The sequence below is a fragment of the Trichechus manatus genome, unplaced genomic scaffold (assembly GCF_000243295.1).
Source record: "Trichechus manatus latirostris isolate Lorelei unplaced genomic scaffold, TriManLat1.0 scaffold00030, whole genome shotgun sequence".
Lineage (NCBI taxonomy): Eukaryota > Metazoa > Chordata > Mammalia > Sirenia > Trichechidae > Trichechus > Trichechus manatus.
In genome coordinates, this window is record NW_004443966.1 from 4357533 (window position 1) to 4381319 (window position 23787).

Sequence of the window (23787 nt, forward strand, 5' to 3'; positions counted from 1 at the left end):
GGGGGGCGCAGGTTGGAGAAGAGTTTAGGGGGAGGAAAGAATGGCTAGGGGACCCCAGATGTCCCCCCCTTTCCAATTCTAGTGGATAGGCATCCCCCGTCCGCCATGCCCAGTTTCTGTTTGGGGAGCGTATGTGGGGGAAACATAGGAAGAGGGGCACAGTCTGGTGTTCTCCGGGAAGGGAAAGGCTGAGACGGCCCCCCTTCCACATGCACAAACACCACTCACCTCCCAGGAAACACGTCCCTCCCAGCCCCTGGTTTGCAGGAGGTAAGGCCTGGCGCTGGGGGCCAATGGGGGTCAGGCTAACCGCAGAAATACTCTGATCACTTCTAAGCAGCATCACTAGATTCTAAAGGACCTAAGAGCAGACCCTTTGCCTTGTTCATCACTGTATCCACAGTATTTAAAAATGTCTCGTATAGTTTAGACATTCAGTAATAGTAATTAAGAAGTTAATCAGCTGTTAATCACAACTCCCCAGAAATAATGAATTTTTAGTCATTAGTGTTTCATAACATCTACCATTAGCTATCAACAACCAACATTTTGGTTTTTCTCAATGACTACTGATTTTATTCCACTTTTAAACTTGAAGCCACAGGAGAAAATTAAAGTGGAACATGAAAACCTGTAAGACACCGATCTAAAGTGACCGTTATTTCCGCTGATTCAGTTGAGGACTACACACCTGTACACAGCAGAGAGTGGGCGACTCAGGGCCAGACAAGACACCAGTTTCTTTTTGTTCCTTCCCCCTCTTTTCGCCCTGTATCTTTTCTTTCCTTTCCAAGTTTCCAAGATGTAGCAGCTGAAAAGAAATACTTTCGCAGCCAGTGCATAAGAACTACCCTTCTCCTACCATCTCAGATTTTTTCCTCTAGCAGTCAAAAGTATACCCCTCGTATTCAAGGTTCAAGTCAAATGCCATCTCCCCTGGGAAGTCTCCTAAATTTCCCTAAGGCTTCCTTAATGTGAAAAGCTTTGATGACATTTCTGTTACAGCATTTATCACATTCTGACTATTATTGACTGACAATTCTCCTGAAGATTAGAGGGAAAAAAAGTCATAATCCTTCCTGAACATTCACAAATCAATAAATACTTGAATTTAATTTTTCAGCCAGCAGCTGGTTTCCATCCTCTTTGCAAAGGTCATCCATTAACCAAACACCTGTTAACTGTTGCCTTCAATAACCTACTTTTAGCCTTCAGTCTGCCTATAACTAGGAACAAGCTACCATTTTAAACTGTTCCTACAGGACAGTGTGTTCCAAATCCCTGACTACTTTATAGACCAGTTATAAAATAGGACAGGTTCAAAACTAGGGTCTGTATGCACATAAAGTTCCTAATTTTATGTCAGTGTTATTCTTAATTGCATTGCTTCATTTACTAAACAAGGAATGGGAGGAAACATTATTATTTACCAAGCACAAGGGTTACAAGAATAAATAACACAGAGTATCCACCCTCAAACAGCTTACAGTCTAGCTGGCAAGTCAGGCATGTAAACAAGTATTACATTTAAGTACTAACTTGTTAAGTGTTAAGCTCTCTCTGCAACCACCTGTGTTGCTGTTGGTGATGTGTCCATCCAGCCGACCGTCCACTCAACTCTGATCGACCATCCAGTCGATTCTGACTCGCAGCGACCCTACAAACCCACTGCCATCAAGTCGATTCCGACTCATAGCAATAGGACAGAGCAAAACTGCCCTATAGGGTTTCCTAGGCTGTAATCTTTACAGGAGCAAAGGTCTTTTCTCTCACGGAGCTGCTGGTGAGTTTGAACGCTGACCTTTCAGTTAGCAGCTGAGCACTCAACCATTGCACCACCAGGACAATCATCTACAGTTTAATAAATATCGGCTGAATTTAATTTACTCGTCCAGCCAACAGCTGGTTTCTTTCCACATCTCTTCTCAAAGATCAATCATATGACCGGTGACCTTTAAACTGCTGACTTCAAGACATAAGGAGGACTCCCCAGTAGATAAGCAACAGTAAAGAGGGGGGGCACAGAGCTGAGGAGTCGGTAAATGCTTCTGGAAGATTATACCTGAGTAATAACTACCCTTCTCCTATCATCTCAGACTTTTTTATGGAAGGATAAGTATGAGTTTGGGAGAGAAAGTGAGCGTCTGCACAACTAGCACGAGACGAACATTCCTTCTGTTCTCTTACTTCCACAAGAATCATCTTAAACTTCTAAAGTGTCTCCTCTCTACAGCTCAGGCAGTAGACCAAAACCGTAAAAGTCTTCAGTATTTATTTCATCCCTTTGCCTCTTTTCAAAATTTAGCTATTCTTTAATTAACCAACAGTTTGATAAGTTAATGTCAAAAAGATCATACTAGCTTAGCTTGTAATAGCCAAAAACCAGAAACAACCCAAACATCCAATAACTGGCAAATGCATAAACAGTTTTTGATAAATCCATAAGACAGACTACTACTCATCAGTAAGGAATGAACATGGATGAATCTCAAAATAATTATGTTAAGTTAAAGATGCCAGAAATTAAACAAACAAAAAAGTATGCAACTGAATGTATATAAAAGTCTAGAAAATGCAAACCAATCTATAGATTAGTGATTGTCTAAGGAAGGAGGAGAGCCCTGGTGGCACAGTGGTCATGCGCTCGGCTATTAACTGAAAGGTTGGCAGTTCGAACCCACCAGCCACTCGGCAGGAAAAAGATGTGGCAGTCTGCTTCCGTAAAGATTAAAGCCTTGGAAACCCTACGGGGCAGTTCTACTCTGTCCCACAGGGTTGCTATCAGTCAGAATCGACCGGACAGCAGTGGGTAAGGGAGGAGGAGTAGGAATGGGTAAGAGGGAAGGATTACACTGAGCAGGACAAAGATTCTGGAGAGGAACTTTATACTAATGCTCAAATACATGGATACGTTTGCTCGCGAACATAAAGGTTCGCTTGCCTAAAGGCTGGCGGTTCAAACCCATCCAGGGACTCCATGTAAGAAAGGCTTGGTGATCTGCTCCCATAAAGACTGCAGCCAAGAAAACCCTACGGAGGTGTTCTACTCTTCACGCACGGAGTCACCGTGAGTTGGAACTGACCCAATGCCAACGCGTTTGGTCTTGGTTTTGGTTTTAGACATGTTCACTACCTTTATTACGGTGATAATGTCACACAGGTCACAGAGATGTATACACATGGAGTTTCCACGAGCTGGAATCGACTCGACGGCAACCAACAACAAAATACGTATGTCCAAGTTGCCAAATTATATACTTACTGAATTACATATAATTTGCATATAATTATATATAATCTATATATATAATTTTTATATATATTAATTTATAATATATATAATTTTTATATAATTATACACAAATTATATATACACATGAGCAGTTTATTACATGTCAGTTTTTCCTCACTAAGGATGTTAAGAGCGCAATACCAACCAGAGAGATGTGACAATCAAATGCAATGAATAAACCTTGGTTGAATCCTGTATTTATTTTAAAAAGGGGGTGGGGCATTTTTGTGAAGCAACTGGGAAAATATGCCTACAGACTGTATATTAATATATTATTAAATCCACTAAATTTCTAGGTCTAAGAGTATAAATCTGTACAACCTTCTTAGAGAATCATGTGAAAGTACTTATCAAAATTTTAAATGTCTGACTTTATACTAAATCAAAAAAAAAAAAAACCATTGCCATGGAGTGGATTCTGACTCACAGCAACCCCTAGAGGACAGAGTAGAACTGCCCCATGGGGTTTCCAAGGAGCAGCTGGTGGATTCAACTGCCGACCCTTCTGGCTAGCAGCTGAGCTCTTAACCACTGCGCCACCAGGGCTCCCTGACTTTACACTACAGACTCAGACATGTGTCCTGACTTACTACGTGCTCACAGTGGGGATGCCCTACTACTATGAGGCACAGGCAATTTAAAGCACTCTAGACTTTCCTATATTTATAGTATATGTTCCTGTATTTATTTCCTACACAAGAAAATGAATAAAAAGCAATATCAATGAAAAGAAAAAAACCCAAATATACTTAGTTTACAGCTTTATATAATTATTTTAAATATATTTTTTTAATTCAGAGATAAAATTACTCAGCCCCTTGCCTCTCAGACCAGTAGTACACAAAAGGGTACAAGGGTACACCATTACGACTAACGATTCCAAGCCATCAGTCATGTCCAAAAGCTGTCCATATTCATAAGCTTACCAGTACAGTTTAAGGGACAATGTTTCTCCCAGTTTCTTTACAATAAACTGTGCCAAGGGGCAGAGGATTAAGTGGTATTCATACCTTGTCAAAACTGTTCACACTGCTATGTCCTAGGAGAAAGCTCTTTTTATTACCTACGTTCAGAATTGAATAAGTGTAAATTTTAAGCCTGTAACTATATGTAGCTACAGCCATCACTTCTAACTGGGTATCAGAGCACCCACAGGGTATTAACTGAAAATTGTCTCTGTGTTCTACACAGTCTCAGAAGCCATTCCCTCAGATTCTCCGGAATAGTAACATCATTTTCCACAGTGGTTGTTGCATTTATGCCCGCAGTTGCAAGCACAGCATTAAGAGGAGTGTGGCCAAGTTTCCATTAGATCTCCTACCTGAGGTTGGCGTGCTCCCCTGCCATCTGTTTCTGGGGAGTATAACACACAGAGAGACACCAAATTCACTTAGACATACATAACAGTGATCTAAAAATCACACAGTATTTTAGTTGTGAAAATAAATTATTAGCACTTAAAGGGACATCCTCCCTCTTAAACAGCTGTAAAATAAAACATCCATTGCTAAACACAGTAAGGGAAAAATCTGACTTAAAACAGCAACAGACACAAATGTGTAATTTTAGGGAGGCTTACATATTTCAGAAAGGCCCAGAAGTCCTTGGAGTAAAAGCAGTGAGAATTCACAGCTCTCCTCCATGAGTGAGGCAGAAGAGTACATGGTAAAAACAAGGGATCTACAGTCAAGTGACATAATGTTTCTAAGCCTTCGTTTCCCCATCTATAAAATGGGGATAAAGTAGGACAGTGAAAGAGGCCGACAGAAGAACTGATGCATTCCAGCTGTGGTGCTGGCCAAGAATATCGAATATACCGTGGACTGCCAGAAGAACCAACTATCAGTCTTAGAAGAAATACAACCAGAAGGCTCCTTAGAAGTGAGGACGGTGAGACGTCAACCTGCTTACTTTGGACACATCATCAGGAAAGACCAACTGCTGGAAAAGGACACCATGGCTGGTAAAGTAGAGGGTCAGCGAAAACACGGGAAACCCTCAGTGAGATGGACTGACACAGCAGCCACAACAATGGACTCAAACATACCAACGGTCATGAAGATGGCACAGGGCCAGGCCTCGTTTTGTTCTGTTAGACAGAAGATGGCCAGGAGTCAGGGCGAATTCGATGGCAACCAACAACACAGCTTACAGAGTTATTGTGAGAAGTAAACAAGGCAAGTGAAGAACCTGAGACAGTGCCAGGTGCTGCTGCAGCTGCTGCTGGAACCTGAGGTATTCTATTAAGAAAGACTACCGGATCAATGAAGAGGATATCTGCCTCTCTATCCTCTAGAATGGGGGTGAGTAAACTACAGCCTGAGGAACAAATGAGTCCTACCACCTGTTTTTGTTTCACCTGTAAGCTAAGGATGGTTTTTACATTTTTAAATGATTGGAAGAAAAAAATCAAAAGACCAATATTTTGTGTCATGGGAAAATTATATGAAACTTAAATTTTAAGTGTACATAAATAAAGTTTTATTGGAACACAGCCATGCTCACTCGCTCACATCTTTTCTACGGCCACTTTCATACTACAATAGCAGAGCTGGGCAGCCGCCACAGAGATCAAGCGGTCTGCAAAGTCTAAAGTAGTTACTCTCTGACCCTTTACAGAAAAAAATCTGTCAACCCCTGCTCTAAAATCTGGAATGTGTAACTATTTAGAAACTGAAAAGTTAATACGTGGGCGTTTTCTTAATCTACAGTTAATCTGACAGATTTTCAGAGAGTTTTTCAAAAGTAATTGTCTAAACTTGTAAGCATTAAAAAACACGATCAATTCGTTCCTCGTATGACTACATTTTCATTTCCTAGAGAAAGTTACAAACAAAATCACTTTAAATATTATTACTCTTAAGTTCTAATGCCACCATTGGTATACAAGAAGAACTTGAAAAGGCCTGCTCACTGTGAGCTTATATTTATGTGGGAAAGTAAAAAATAAGAGCGAAAATCAATGGTAAAGTGAACACCAGAAAGAAGAAAAAACTGAAAAGCATTCAGCATCACTGATTCTCCAACCTAATTCATCATCTTTGGGGAAAAAGGAAGACTGACATAAAGAATGGTATTTGGAAGTTACTATAGGAAGCAACATGGAAAAATACCATTACATCACAAGGGAGAAATGAAAGTGAAGGAAAAAACCTGAATATGCTTAACTTAAATGTACATACTAGTAGCTAAGAGAAGGAGGAAGACAGGAAGGAAAAGACATAGAATGGAAATCACGACAGGCAGGCAAACACAGCAGAGGGTATGGATGGGACGCGTAAAGCAAAGGGAAAAGTATGATCACAATATGACAGGAAGGGAAAGATTAAGTTCAAAATCTGTCAAATTACTCTTTTCCTTTCTTCTTCCTTTCCCAAAAAGTCTTGTTTGATTTTAAATCATTTATAAAATCTAGCCAAGAAAACATGAGAGAGATTATTCCAAAATTTCATTAAGCATTTAAGAAGAAAGTTCTGCAAAGATGAATGGTAATTTAGAATATTAAAGGTGCAAAAGAAACAGAAACTGTATTTGGAGAACTTACATATGCTGATAGGGGAGGTAAATCTATAAGAAAATTACAAAGCAGCATACAGAGCAGGTACGTGACAATTCTGTCGGAAGAACGGAGTCAAAGGAGGTCCTACCCCTGGTTGGGAAAGACTGCAGCGTGGCACTTGAGGACGAATTAAAATGGCAAAGGGCATTAACAAATTCACAATTTAGCAGGTTGCTAACATCATAAATTCATATTACTCAGAGTAACTGTTATTTTCTATCTTAATCCAGCATCAGAGGTAACGAGCAGTCAGTTACAGACCGCAGTACAGACACCGTCAGAGCCGACAGAGCAAAGTCCAAATGGTCAAGCCCTGCCAGCACATTACGGGAGGTGAGAACGAAACCGTTGACGATAAACTCCTGGTTGCAGAAAGGAAAACGAAGCCAGGATAAAGCTGCCAAGTTAGGAGAATAGGCAAAAATTGAGAGGCTAGTCTATTTGCAGTCAAAAATTTTAATCATGAGTAGTCAAGAGGCATGTCAGTTAGAGGAATTCACTTCTCTGTGGTATTACAACGAAGCACTCTAGTGATTGGTGAGTATGGACATACAGACAACGGCAGAATTCAATGGTGACGTCTCAACTCATTTTCTGTTCTTGAAACACAGAAAAAGAACTCTATCAACGAACTATCATCACCTACAGACCACGGCAGAGGACACAGTCTACAGTGATAAACTCACAGTACAAAAATACCTAAAATATTCCTTAAATACTACACAAATATCCATGCCGCAGTTTACATAAGATAATGATGCTGTTCTAGCTTCAGTGAGCCACACTCGCAAAGACTTTTTAGCATTAATCAGACAGGCTGATAACAGCAATATACGACTTTTAGTTCAATCAGAATGGGCTTATTTGTAGTTCAAACAGAATTTGTTGCATCATCTCAACAAAGTAAGACTGGCACAGACTGACAAGGAAATGGCCGCATACAGACCTACTATTCATTACACTGAGACTCTGCTTGTGAGAGTCATTTCCAGCCTGATTAACAGCTTAGGAAAGAAAAGAGCTGGGGGCGCATTTGTTTCCACATAGTTTTAACTATTCATATGCCTTTTTGCTAAAAGCTACTTGATAAAATTTAAGTACTTACTAATATCATCTTCATGATAAATGACAGAGTGAAATGGCAGACTTCGGCCTCTAATATATCTCTCTACTGGCTCAACATAAAATGTGCCACCAAGAGTCCGGATGAATCCTTCAAATCTTCCATCAATAACAGACCCATGGCTAAAGCTTCCTTCTTCACCTATTGATGAAAGCAACAAACTCTTGAAAAGCTGATCTGCACATAAATGTTAAATTAATTCTCCTTTAAAAAGCCATTCTAATATACATGTATATATTTTTTTTAATCTTGAATATAAATTTACTTGGTAATTAATTTTATCACTTAATAAATATTCAAGCTGACTTTGAGACGTGAACAGCAATTAGTACAAAAATATACTATTAATAACAACAATGAAAAACAGAATGTCTATCTTGTTGATAAGGCCATATTCCCAGCATACAGCACAGTGGCTGGCATAAATTCAATAGGCATCCAATAAATAATTGTTAAATTAACTTAAACTCAGAAAAAGGCAAACAGATATATATCTTTTCAGAATAAAGATATTAAAAGTATGTGGTGAAACTTTTTCTTTAAATCAGAAAAAAGCTCCTTCCCCACCCGATAACAGCGTGCAGGTGCATTTCGGCTGCCTTGCCATCTTTAGGCTTTGTAAATATATATTTTTTAATAGGAAAGTGTCAAATATTTCAGAAGCTATTTGAACAAAAGTATACCAGCAATTCTTTTTAAGATAGCAGCCAAAGATTTGAAAAACTGTCCCATCAATTATACTTCTCTAGTAAAAGAAGTACTTTTTTATTTTTCTTGTACTTTTCTTGACCAACACCTAACAAAATAGGGCAGAGACTACTCAGTTATTTGCCCAGCAAGACAAATGATCAAGAAAGTATTTAAAAAGTGTATTACAAACCTAGACTGGTGAAAAAAACACTTTTCTTTGGTCACAGAATTGTAAGAGTACAGAAAGCTTTTAATTTAATAACTAGAGATTTAGTCTGCATATGAGAAACATTAAGTACAGAAATGTCTCATTTATCTGGTATAATGAAAAAATTTTAAAAACTTCTTTAAGCATTTAATTTTTCCTGATATATTTTGAATGGAAATCTCTCTAATATGTAGAAATAAAACTTGAAACAGTTTAACTTTTTCTTAATAACTGAGGATTATCCTGAGTAATTATTAACATACAGGGTTATAATACAATAATACTTTACCCTTTGATTTTTCAGCTTTTTTATGACTTCTATAATTGTTCTATTCTTCTCACACTATAAACCTATCAAATGCAACTTTCTCTCTGGGTTAAGGAGCCCTGGTGGCACAGTGGTTAAAGCACTCGGCTGCTAACCAAAAGGTCGGCAGTTCAAACCCACCAGCCGCTCTGCAGAAGAAAGATGTGGCAGCCTGCTTCTGCAAAGATGTACAGTCTTGGAAACCCTATGGGGCAGTTCTACCTTGTCCAATAGAGTCGCTATGAGTTGGAATTAACTTGATGGCAGTGGGTTTGGTATTGGGTTAAGTGTGCTCCCGTCCACCCCACCCCCAATATCTTTTTAATCTGATGTAGCAAAAGAAATTTGCCAGAATTGGGAACAAAAGCAAGTAAGATTCTCAAAATCCCTTGGAGGGATTTTCCTATGAATGACTCTGTCACATTAATTTTGGCTATTAAAACGTTCTTTACAGTCTCCTTTTAAACTTTTCCTCTTGTCTTACAAAATGCAACAAAGCTACTACTAATTTCTTACTTGGAGACCAGGAAAATCAGAAAATTATAGAAGTCATTAAAATTTTTTCAAAAATCTAACACTTTGGAGGTAGTAGATAAAGTCAAAAATTCAAACCTTTCAGAAGCCAGCATGCATGTAAAGATAAATCCAAGAATTACTTCGTTTTTCAAAGATCATTACCCTTCACAATACATTTACTCTCCTCAGGTTTTATACAGCTTTTCTAAAATATTTGCTTATACTTCAAAAAAAAAGACATATTTCTTTGTGTAGGAAAAAATAAAACAAAGGAGTTCTTTAAGGTTCAACTTACCAAAAATATGTCCAGTGTAAATATGAGAGGTATCGTAATCAAGTACTCTACCTGATGTTTCTACTTTAAAGTCATCACTGAAAAGGGAGGTGTCCCTCTTCATTCGTAGATTGAAATGTCTGCAAATGGGGTGGGAAGGGAAAAAAAACTGAAATTAAAATAATCCAAATTTTAAACAATTTTTTTAAATCTGCAAAATATGGGCTATGTCACATAATTTGGCTATATGGGAATTATGCTGACCAAGATTTTCTTATAAAAATTCTGCTCTGAAATTCAACCTAGCAGCTGTGGTAGGATTCTAAGTTATGTACAATTAAAAAGTAAATGTCCAGGATATATTAAAAAGTAAGAGCCTATGGGCTGATTCCTACAAGATCATGTAATACAAGATCATTCCAACAGCAACTATGTTGCTTCCGGATAAAAACAAGCTTCCTGACCCAATTGCTATTATTCACTTGTCTTACCTCTCCAGTAATTCTGCAACTTTGCTACATTCCTCTACTTTTCACCACTCAAAGAAGGCAATGCATAAAAGCGGCATCTACATTAGGCACCTAACATCTCTTCTCAGAGAAGCAGTGTGCTCACTCTTTCACACACATACAAACACACACACTACCTTTCAACTCCTTTGTTTTTGTCTGGGGGTTCTAATACTTGCAAGTTATATTCGGACTTTCCTCAACTCAATGTGGGAAACCCAAAAGACCATGATCCTGGCCAATATTATAGTCATTCTAATTATCCTTCATAGAAGAGAGGGAAAGACCAAAATACTGAAGTGAAATTAAATGAATTAAAGATTAAAGACTGATGTCATTAATCTCTGAAGATATGACAATAATTAATCTTAAGCCTAAAATTTACTAAACCAGGATGCCTACTTGTGAAATGAAGACAATGCATTCTATCAACCGGACCGATAAGCGACATCATGATAAATGGAGAAAAGACTGAAGTTGTCAAGGATTTCATTTTACTTGGATCCACAATCAAAGCCCATGGAAGCAGCAGTCAATAAATCAAATGACATATTGCATTGGGCAAATCTGCTGCAGCAAACCTCTTTAAAATGTTCAAAAGCGAAGATACCACTTTAAGGGCTGAGGTATGCCTGACCCAAGCCACGGTGTTTTCAATCGCCTCATATGCACACAAAAGTTGGGCAATGAATAAGAAAGACCAAAGAAGAATTGACGCCTTTGAATTATGGTGTTGTCGAAGAATACTAAATATACCATGGACTGCCAGAAGAATGAACAAATCTGTCTTGGAAGATGTACAGCCATAATGCTCCTTAGAAGCGAGGATTTTGAGACTTTCTTTGCTTCATGTACTTTGGACATGTTATCAGGAGGGATCAGTCCCTGGAGAAGGACATGAAGCTTGATAAAGTAGAGGGTCAGCAAAAAAGAGGAAGAACCCCTGTCGGGGAACACCTAGCTCAATGGCATAACACAGTTTATAAAGAAAATGTTCTACATTCTACTTTGGTGAGTAGCATCTCAGATCTTAAAAAGCCTGTGAGCAGCCATCTAAGATACTCCACGGGTCTCAACCCTTCGGGAGCAAGGGAGAATGAAGAAAACAAGATACAAGGAAAAGATTAGTCCAAAGGACTAATGGACCACAACTACCACCGCCTCCACCAGACTGAGTCCAGTACAACTACATGGTGCCCGGCTACCACCACTGACTGCTCTGACAGGGATCACACCAGAGGGTCCCGGGCAAAGCTGGAGAAAAATGCAGAACAAAATTCTAACTCACAAAAAAACACCAGATTACTGGCCTGACAGAGACTGGAGAAACCCCGAGAATATGGCCACCGGACACCCTTTTAGCTCAGTAATGAAGTCACTCCCAAGATGCACCCTTCAGCCAAAGATTAGACAGCCCCATAAAACAAAATGAGATTAATGGGGTACAACAGTCCAGGGACAAGGACTAGAAGGCAGGAGGGTACAGGAAAGCTGGTAAATAGTGAACCCAAGGTTGAGAAGGGACAGTGTTAACATGTCGTGGGGTTGTTAACCATTGTCATAAAACGATATGTGTACTAACTGTTTAATGAGAAACTATTTGTTCTGTAAACCTTCATCTAAAGTACAAGAAAAAAAAAAGAAAACTAATAAAATGTCAAGATATGCTAGAAAAGAATTTATCAGGGAGCTTGAAACTCAACAAAATAAACATGACTCATTCTTTCTGAATGATTCCCTATGTCCCTCTATACATCCTCCTGTGCCAAAATTCTTCTTCCCTTACATTAGCTTATCTCTGTTCAAAAACTATCACCCAATTTGATTATTCGTCTTACTCGTCAGTCTTTACTTCAAAGGACTTATGATAATTTCCAAATAGAAAATCTCCTCTCAGACTCTGAAAGAAAAGATTTGCTGCCATCAATTACATTCAAAAGAATATGCCACAGGCCCTGATGGCAGTTCCAAAAGAGGAGACATAAAAACATTCGAATAATGACAAGGTATTTATTGCAGAAGACACCATTAAAAAAATGTATAGCTTCCCTGGGGAGAAAAAAAAAAGAGGAAGCCCCTCAACGAGATGGACTGACACAGTGGCTCCAATAATGAGCTCCAGCACAACAACGATTGTGAGGATGGCGCAGGACCGGGCAGTGTTTCGTTCTGTTGCACACAGGGTCACTATGAGTAAGAACTGACTCAACGGCACCTAACAACAACAGCATCTATCTTGTAGAATTGTTTTAAAAATTAGTTTATAATGTATGTAAACTCATTAACACAGTACTGGCACATAGGACACATACAATAAATGTCAAAAATTAGCTACTATTATTATTAAACTTTTAAAAGCACATCAAGAAAAAAAGTATTATCAAGTCTCTTATGATTGCCATAAAGTTTGTACTTAAATTTATATTCAATGTTCTTTAAAGACTAATATAACAAAAGTATTCTGTTTTTTTTTGTTTTTTGGTTTTTTTTTTTTTTTTGCAAATATATGTTTTGAACAGTACTCTAAGAACTTTATTATTTAAAACATGATATAATTTTGTAACACATGGAGTCAGGGAGGCATGGGAAAATAAGCAGTCACTGTACACATCTGGGGCACGAATAAAATGATACAACCTCTACAGTGGGAAAGCTGGCAAAACCAATCAAAATTACAAACTTACATACTCTTTGATACTGAGATTCCACTTCTAGAAATTTACCCTATGCACACCTGCACAAAAGTGAAATTATTTCCATACAAGATTATCCACCTTAGCACTGTCTGTAACAACAAAAAACTGGGAACAACCAAACTAGTTACATAATGGCGTATCTATACAATCATATATCACACAGCTGAAAAAATAATATAAAATCTTCTAATGTAATGAATTCAAAGCTCTCTAAATTGCATTATCAAAGAAAACAAACAAACAAAACAGATGAGGTCCAGAAAAGGAAGTACAGGAATGCTAGTATTTCTCTAAAACAAGGATGTGGGGAAGAAAGAATCTATATCCTCATTTCTATAGAGAACATTTCTGTGTATGAGATATATTATCGAAATATGCATCAAGTTTCTTGCAGAATACACAAGAAGTTAATAACGATATAAAATACGAAAGAAATAAAATTAAAACAATAACAAGGATAGGAAATGAACAGGTGGAAAACAAGGCAGAAAAGACTTTCCTGTATACCCTTTTGGACTCTGAATTATGAAGCGTGGGAACTTGTTTTTTACTCAAAAAATAAATGTAAATCAAAATAACATCTTAAGATACAAAATGAAAAGTAATGCTCTTTGGAGAAAAAAATCCATTTCAATATCCGAACAACTGACATAGAAATAAACAGAGACTTCTGCTGCCAACCATGCCAGAGACACCATTACTGGACTTGTTCTCCCACCGGAAAACAGTTTTTCAGTTATGTGTATCCAACGACTGGTTTCAGACAATAGGCAGTGAAGGCCTATGATCTCTGAAAGAAGGAAAACAAGGTTAGCTCAGTGACCGCCCCAGCTATCTGCCTGCAGGCACTTCTGGACTACGACTCCAGAGCACAGCAGTCGCCCTACACAGAGGAGACAGAACAGGCAGCTGGATTCTGCAGGGCAGAGCAGCAGAAAGGAGGGTGTGAATATGAGAAAGAGCTTCAGAAACTTGCACATGAGTTCACCCTTAGTCGTTGGCTGAATACTAAGATGACATGCAGATGGGACACTCCACAAGGTGGGCCAAGGAACAACTGCTGAGGAGCTGTGAGTTGATCAACTACTGGACACTGCAGGGAGTAGAAGTACATTCAACTCCAACCAGCAAAGAAGAGAGATGTTGTTGTCATTTAACAGAGCACCCAGAAAGGCCACCACTCAGAGGCAGGGACAAATGAGCCCTAAAGACTACTCGAGACCACCCTAGGAGCGCTGGTGGTACAACGGTTAAAGCACTTGGCTACTAACCGAAAGGCTGGCGGTTCGAACCCACCAGCCGCTCCACAGGAGAAAGATGTGGCAGTCTGCTTTCGTAAAGATTACAGCCTTGGAAACCCTACAGGGCAGCTCTACTCTGTCCTACAGGGTCACTATGAGTCAGAATTGACTCAATGGCAACAGGTTTGGTTGGTTTTTTTTAGACCTAACCTGAAAAAGCTTAAAAAATAAGCCTCAAAAAGATCAAGTTGATCCACAAGCTACTTAACTATCTTGCAAACCAAAGCTTAATTAACACTTATAAAAATCCAAATGATTAAACAAACTGTGGTACATCCATACCATGGGCTCTTATTCAGCAATAAAAAGGAACTACGGTAAACACAACAACCTGGATGAACCTCCAGGAAATTATGCTGAGTTAAAAAAAAAAAAAAAAGCCAGCCTCAAAAGGATACACATTGCAGGATTCCATTTATGTAACATGCATGAAATAACATAATTATAGAGACAGAGAACCAATTAGTGGTTGCTGAGGGTTAGGGGTGGAGGAGAAGACGAGTGCGCTATACGGAGGTAACAGGAGGGAGTCTTGTGGTGATGGTCCAGTTGAGTATCTTGACTGTGGTGGTAGCAAGGTACACACGTGATAAAACTGTACCGAGCTATACACACACACACACACACACGTATAGCTGGTGAAATGTGAACACGCTCTATGCATTGTACCCGTCTCCACTTCTTGTTCTGACATTGTATGACAGGTGTGTGAGACGCTAACCTTGGGAAGAGACTGGGGGAAAGGAGCACAAGATTTCCCTGTGTATTTCTTTACAACTTCCTATGAATCTATAATTATTTCAAAGTAAAAAGTTTTTAAAAATTCAGATCTATATTACAACATTACATGTTGTAATTATATGTAAAACATTACACGTTACAACATTAAAATATCAAATATGCAATTAAAAATTACTAGATATAAAGAAGCAGGAAATGTGACTTAAATAAGAAGAAAAATCCATCAGCAACATCAACCCAGAAATATCAGTGATGATGAAGCTGATGAAGACTTTACAACAGCTGCTGGGAACACGTTCACAAGGAAAAACGTGGACAGAATGAGGAGAAAACGCCATGGGCTATTAAAAAAAAAGAAACTTCCAGAGCTGAAAAAGATAATTTCTGATGAAAAAAAAAAAATCACTGGGTAAGAGTAGACTAGAGACTGCAGAAAAAAAGATCAGTGAACTTTAAGGCAACGCAATAGAAACTACCCACCTGATGCAGAGAGGGATATCAAAAACCAAACCCATTACTGTCGAGTCAATTCCAACTCACAGTGACCCTACAGGACAGAGAGAGGAGAGCTACCCCACAGGCTTCCAAGGCTGTCATCTTTACAGAAGCCAACTGCCACATCTTTCTCCCGTGGAGCAGCTGGTGAGTTTGAACCACTGGCCTTTTGGTTAGCAGCCAAGCGCTTAACCACGATGCCACCAGGGCTCCCCGCAGAGAAGTAGAGGATATAAAAAAAAAGTTTCACTAACCCACGAGACAGTGTTAAGGAGACAAAAACATTTTTTTTTTTGATAAAATAATTAGCAAAAATTTTCCAAATTTGATTTTAAAAAAACTATAAACCCACAGATCTAAGAAGCTCAAAAAACCCCAAGCACAATATGTGCAAAGAACAACAAACCAAGACATGTCATAGTCAAACTGCTAAAAACTAACGATAAAGAGAAAATCTTAAAAGCTGCCGAGAAACATGCAGGAGAACAAAGAAAAGAATTACTGCTGATTTATCACTAGAAAGAATGCAAGCCGGAAGTTATTAGAACAAAATCTTTTTTTAATGCTGAAAGAAACACAATGTCAATCTAAACTCTACAGGTAATGAAAATATTCAAAAATAAATTATGAACAATAGGAATGAAAGAGAAAACTAAATACTAAAAGGATAAAAAAATATTAACAACCTTTTGTCAAAAAAGTCAATTACTTAAATGAAATAAACTCCTTAAAATGTACATATAATGAAAACTGTAATATAGTTTTTTCTTAAAATGCTGTGTTGACACAGTTTTGAGGCCCTACTAGAGGCTGTTTAGTTCTACTTCTTGAGCAGCTGATGAAGCCCACACTTCAACCACCCTACTTCCTTTATCTGGTTCTCACACTCTTGCATGACTATGCACTTACCATAACTGTCCCAGGGCCAGGCATCAAACAACTAGGGACAGCCCCATGCCCCTTGAGCCTGCAGAATTATCTAAAATACTCAGTCCCTAGGAAGCATGTGAAACCTAGCTATCCTCACCCCACTTGCTGTATATAAGCCATCACCTACAACTCAGCTTGTTGTTACTCTGTCATTGGGTGCAGCCTCCTGAGTGTGGCTGCGTGGCACACGATGTTCTTCCCAGAACCGTGAACATAATAGAACCTTTAAAACTTTCACGGCCTCTCTTTCTGCTCTGTCCCTGTCTCTTGATCTGTGCCTGGCCTTACTGTATCTCATCCAAGGTAACAGTGATTAAAACAAAAACTACCGCAAAATATAGAAAATCTGAACAGCCCCATATCTACTAAAGAAATCAAATTCATAATTTAAAACCTTTCCACAAGAAAAATTCCAGGCCCAGACAGTCTCCTTGATGTTCTATAAAACTCTTTAAGAAAAAAGATGACCACTATTACTCTGATCCCAAAACCAGACAAAGACATCATAAAAACACTTCAGACTAACATCCCTCATGAACATAAACACAAAAAAACACAAATAAATGTTAGCAAATAGAACATAGCAACATATACATCATGAGAAAATACGATTTATTCCAGAAATTCAAGGTTGGTTTAACATTCTAAAAATCGATCAACACAATTCACATTAAAAAGGGTGAAAAGCCACATAATCATCTCAATAGATGTAGAAAAAGCATGTGACAAATTTTATTACCCATTCATGATAAAAATTCTCAGCAAACTAGGAAGAGACAGGAACTCCCTTAACCTGATAAAATGTATCTACAAAACACCAAGAGCTAATAACATCATGTTTAAGAGAGTAAGACTAAGCATGTGTCCCCTAAGACTGGGAATAAGGCAGGGTTGTCCACACTTAACACCCCCATTCAACACTGTAATGGATAGTGCAATAAGGCAACAAAAAGAAATAAAAGGCACTAAGATTGGAAATAAAGGAGTAAAACTGTCTTTATTTGTAGACAACATGATCATCTATATGGAAAATCCTAAGAAATCTACCAAAACACTACTAGAATAAGGAGTTTAACACAAGGTCACGTGATATAAGACTAACATATTAAAAAAACAAGCGGGGGGGTTGTATGAGAAATTAACTTGAGCTGTAAACTTTCACCTAAAGCACAATAATTTTAAAAACAAAACTATTAAATAAAATGAAAAAGACACACACACACACACACAAAAAGGGGGGTATGTTTATGTACCAGCAACAAAAAACTGGAAGATAAAATTTTTACAGCAATCCAATTTACAACAGCATTAAAAAAAAAAAGTACTGAGAAATAAATTAACAAAAAAAGTGTAAGACCTCTATGCTGAAAACTATGAACCAATGCTCAAAAAAACTAAAGAAGACTTAAATTGGGGAGATATATCATGTTCATAATTGGAAGACTAAATAGTGTTATAATTACAAATTATAACTGTCCCCCATATCTAGAGATTCAACATAATCCTAATCAAAATCTCAGCAGGTTTTGCTGCTGAAATTGACAAACCAGTTCTAAATTTTGCATGGAAACTGAAAGGACCTAGAATAGCCAAATCACCTCTGAACTCCCAGTGTACACTTCACTGCTTTGTCAGACCATGCAAACACTTCTCCTTAGTCAGCTGACATAATAAGCGTTGTCAGTAAACCGCTCTGAATTTGCCGTCTTCGAATTATGGGGTTGGCAAAGAATACTGAACATACCATGGACTGCCAGAAGAAAAAACAAATCTGTCTTGGAAGATGTACAGCCAGAATGCTCCTTAGAAGTGAGGATGGCGAGATTTTGCCTCATGTACTCTGGACATGTTATCAGGAGGGATCAGCCTCTGGAGAAGGACATCAAGCTTGGTAAAGTACAGGGTCAGCAAAAAATAGGAAGACCCTCAGTGAGATGGACTGACACAGTAGCTGGAACAATGAGCTCAAGCATAACAATTGTGAGGATGGCACAAGACCGAGCAGTAATTTTTCTATTGTACATAGGGTCACTGTGAGTCGGAAATAACTCAACAGCACCTAACAAAAACAACATTCACAAAGAATTGGACATAATAACTAAAAACTGAAAATAACCTAAATGTTCATAAATGTTCATCAGTATGAAAAGAGATAAATAAATTGTAGCTTTTTCAGACAATGGCAAACTACTAAGCAATAAAAAAGATCAAACTGCTAAATACATGCACTTTTGTGAAGACAAAAAATACAGTAAAATCCCATTGATATGCAATTCTAGAAAAGGCAAAACATATCTATAGTGACAGAAAGCAGATCAGTGGTTGCCTGAGGTGGGGAGAAATTAACAGTACAGAGTAACGAAGAAATTCCTTTTGGTATGATGGTGTCTTAGTTATCCAGTGCTGCTGTAACAGAAATACCACAAGTGGATAGTTTTAACAAAGAGAAATTTATTTCCTCACAGTCAAGTAGGCTAAATGTCCAAATTCAGGGTGTCAGCTCCAGGAGAAGGCTTTCTCTCTCTGTCAGCTCTGGAGGAAGGTCCTTCTCATCAATATTCCCTTGGACTAGGAGCTTCTCCCCGCAGGAACCCCAGGTCCAAAGGACGCGCTCTGCTCCCGGCACTACTTTCTTGGTGGTATGAGTTCTCCCTGTCTCTCTGCTCGCTTCTCTCTTTTATATCTCAAAAAAACCAGCTCGAGACACAGTCCAATCCCGTAGATTGAGTACTGCCTCATCAACACAACTGCCACCCATTCCTCCTCATTAATATCATAGAGGCAGGATTTACAACACATAGGAAAATCATATCAGATGACAAAATGGTGGACAATCACACAATACCAGGAATCATGGCCCAGCAAAACTGATACAAACATTTTTGGGGGACACAATTCAATTCATGACAGATGGAAACATTCTATATCTTGATTCAAGTGGTGGTAATACAAGTGTCTACATTTGTCAAACTATATACTTAAAATGAATATATTCTATTTTATGTAAACTGTACCTCAATAAAGTTGATTAAAACAAAGACAACTCATTTTTCAAGCAAATAGGGGTTAGCAGGTTATAATCATTAATTTCCAAGTGTTTCCCATTTTGAACACTATTTGATCTTTTCCTTAATTTCATGTCAATTCTGCCACCCTTTAATTTTGAGACTGTACTCATTCGGTCACTTGCTAAAAACTCTAGTCAAAAAACATCCAGGGCTTCCCAGGTGCTGTGACAAAGAGTCTCTTATGCCAGGAAAGAGACCTTACAGCCTCAAGGTTCCCAACTACTAAAGCATACAATCAACAAAGCCCAACACATCTTCAAAATATGGACTCCCCAGAAATAGTCAAACAATAGTTTATCCTGGACAAACAGGATTGCTTGCCTAACTTCTCGTTGCTCATGCTGTCTCTTCACAAAATTACTTTTGCCAACTGATGGACAGGAAATTCTTGACCATATATGCAAGCGTAAATGCACACATTATTTTTATAAAGAATCATGATACTTCTAAAAATATTCATTTATCAATCATATTTAACATACTATTAAAAAATTTTTTTAAAAAAGCCTGTTGCCGTTGAGCCAATTGAGACTCATAGCAACCCTACGTGACAAAGTAGAACTGCCCCACTGGGTTTCCAAGGCTGTAATTTTTATGGGAGCAGACTGCCACATCTTTCTCCCATGGGTCAGCTGGTGGGTTCGAACCACAGACTTTTGGTTAGCAGCCGAGCACTTTAACCACTGCACCACGCAGGCTCCTGTACCATATAAATACTATCTCTAGAAAGGGACCTTTGTCTAAGAGACTAAACATTAAATGTCAAAGGGCTTAACATATTTGTTATTCAGCAAAATTTGTTACACCCTAAAACCATTATAAGCAAGAACATTAGCATTCTACATGGCAAAAAAAAAGGGGTAAAAGCTTCAGGAAGACATCTAAATTCAATATAAGAACAGTCTATGCTACACCCTCCACTCCAAAAAATAGTTTTATATCACTTAAGGTCTAAGCACAGTCTACATAACCACCCTAGAGAAACAGTATAACAGAAAGAATTTAAGAACACTTTAACGAAGACTCTTCCCACCCTGACACTGATTTTATAATGAGAAACTCATCTTATATACACAAAATATTATCAGTTTTGATTTAAACTGGATTAAAACTATAAATAAAATCAGTTCTCAGTTACCCATGCAGAGTCAAATAGCAATACAGATATAAAACAAAATATCAAATTTACTTTATCAGACCCCCAAAAATGCCCTGCTCTTATTAATATCAAAATCAATTTGCATCTAAAATATACATCAACAGAAGAGGGAATGCGAAAGAGCCTTGGAAGCCAGGTAAATGGTAGAAAGAAGCCACCCTGAATCAGTCAGTCACATCTATAAAATAGATAAACTACAAACGAATAGCCAGCCAAGAGGGAGACATAATTTATTCCATTAACCAAGCCACTGGATTCCAACTTCCTAATAACAATTCTGCTACCATCTGTTTGACAGTTCACATCTTTTTGCTATTTTAATATTTACATAAAATGCAAATGGTAACATATTATAAAAATAATAAAAAGTAGCTGACTGGCAAACCACATATTATCTTCTCAGTTTTTCAACAATCCCTAAATTTAAAAAAATCTGAAAACATAATCTGATTCCATAATTGTTTAAACTTTGACCCAAAGGTCAAAAAAAATGCAGTGAACACTGCTTTATAAAAATCATTATATTCCAAACAGCTGGGGTATAAAACCAAATGGTGTGACCAGAGATACCTTTCTTAGTAGCAAAAGCCCCAAGAGACGTAGTTGAGATAGTGATAGTGCGATGCTAATACAGAGCTTTACTGGTATATTGCTGCATCTTATCCCACAGAGACACTGCAAAGAAGGCATCATGAATCCTGTGAGTAAAAGGTGTGCCTCAATGTCAGAGACTATAATTAAGCACAGACCTCTACTCCCGGTCACTGCCTGTTCTTCTCCCCACCATGCTGAACGCCTCCCGAGCACGTGAAGAAAACAGCCGAGCTCACACGTGCTAAGGAAGGCGGTGGTCTTCAGGTACCACTATGGTCTCCATCAAGTCACCTTTCAGTCTGAACAGATGCAAATACGATACAGAAATGATAACAGGACCTCATTCGACGTCACTGCAAAATGTGCTTTAATCTAAAAGTGCTAAATAACACCATATGAAATTCTCTTTATTAATGCTTGAGCCACTTTCTAGACTATGGCTAAACTCTGCTCCCTTTACTATGTTTCTTTCAGCAAGTCTAATGCTTTTTTTAATTATTATAATACATTACACTGTCATCAAAGACACTAAGATTTTCTTCAAGGAAGTACGACACCCTACAAAAAGAACACTGTTTACACAAGGCATGTTTTCCTATCCTCAGACTAAACCGCTGTATTGATTCAATGGATCATTACCATTTTGTGTCTTCTCTTGAGTCTAGGGGTTCTACTCTAATTCTTCTCTGGCCTTCCTCAGTGGCATTATACTACAACTGTAAAAACAGAGTGAAGTTATCGGGGGGCAAAATCAGCTAACAAATGACAACAATTTGAGAAAATAACACAAAACAGATGCAAAGGAGCCCAGGCTGCCGATTCACCAGCTTCAGGGTCCTGAAGATGCAGTTGCACCATGTGGTAACGATGGCTGGTTTTCCTTTCTCGAGCTTTAGGAACACACTCTACATCTAAACCAGAAAAATAATAGAGATACAGGAAGCACCTCTGAAGCAGAACAACGAAATAAATTATGTTAGGGTATGAATGCACAAATTCCTGGAAGGTCACGTACTGTGATGGTTAAGATTGTGTGTCAACCTGGCTGGGCCATGATTCTCCGTGTTTTAATGTAATCACTCCCATGACCGAATACACTGTGAGTAGCCAATCAGATGAAACGGAGTCTCCTTGTGGGTGTGGCCCACATCAGTATATAAGCAGACGTTCTGGCTTTTTGCTCTCTCTGGATCCTGCGGCTGCTTCCTGTCGTCTCATCTCCCGTTCTTGGGACTTGAGCTGTCAGCTTATCTGCCGAACCTGGGATTCGTCGATCTGCACAGCCTGAGAGTGGGAGCCCTGCTCTCCGACCAGCCGATCTTGGGCTTGCCAGCTTCTGCAGCTGTGTGACTTGGGAGAGGCTTCTACCCTGATCCACGGACTTGGGACGTTCTAGCCTCTACAATCGCGTGAGCTGTTTCGTTGATATAATCTCTATATACATATAAGTATTTATACACTTTACTGGTTTTGCTTCTCTAGACAACCCAGCCTAAGACATTTGGTACCGGGAGTGGTTCTAGAGAAACAAAATTGTAAGGATGAGTTTTCTAAATTGGTTTTCAAGTCTGGTTACTCATAAAGACATTGATTACTCTGCTTCCAGCAGTAAAGAGGTCGCTGCTAGTCCATGGAGAGAGGTGGCGATACAAACATGCAAAATATCACCACCAGTAGATCAGGTATTGGTGAAAGGTGAGGAGGCTCAAGGTGAACATATGTGTGATATCTTTCTACAGCTTTGTCAGAATGAAAAGTATAAGGAAGCTGGCTGGTTTGTCCTACTCTCGCTAGACAAACTGATGAAGGAAAGAGATGCACTCAGGGCTTCAGAGTCAAGGCTCAAGTGCCGCATACATGACCTCAAGGCTTCCACTTGTGCTTTGAAAGACAGCCTTATTTCTTGTAGTTACAGAGCCAAAATTGCTGAAAATCAAACCCAGAGTCTTATTGTAAGAGTGGCTGAATTACAACCCCAGGTCAACTGCAAACCTCGAGAGGTGTCTGAAGTTAAAGTAAGGGCACTGACTGGGAAGAGATGTGATCCTGAGACTTGGGATGGGGACATATGGGCAGATAATCAGGAAGTTGGGGACACTGAGCCTATAAATTCTGTTGAATCACTCCTGCCAGCAGAACCAGTCCCATCTGAAGAGATTACTTTATGTTTGTCTGCTAAACCACACTGCCCAGAAAAACCATTAGTCCCTCCTCTTCCATCTGAGGAGATCAGCCCTAGCCCAGCTGCCTCTAAAGAGCACCTGAGTCATTGCCTGGAGCATGGCCTGAGGCAGATGCTTTACAAGATAATGCTGAATGTTCTCA

General features: G+C 38.7%; 1 protein-coding gene across 9 annotated transcripts in view; it reads right to left on the reverse strand.

Moving 5' to 3' along the window:
• Positions 1 to 23787, reverse strand: part of ADAM10 (ADAM metallopeptidase domain 10) — a 158297-nt gene that overhangs the window by 75264 nt on the left and 59246 nt on the right. For all 9 annotated transcript variants that reach the window (XM_004374612.3, XM_023729682.1, XM_023729675.1 and 6 more), the window contains 2 exons: positions 9991 to 10109; positions 7957 to 8115 (listed from right to left, as the gene is read on the reverse strand). In XM_004374612.3, the coding sequence (XP_004374669.1) occupies positions 7957 to 8115; positions 9991 to 10109 (278 nt within the window). The remainder of the gene's footprint in view (positions 1 to 7956; positions 8116 to 9990; positions 10110 to 23787) is intronic.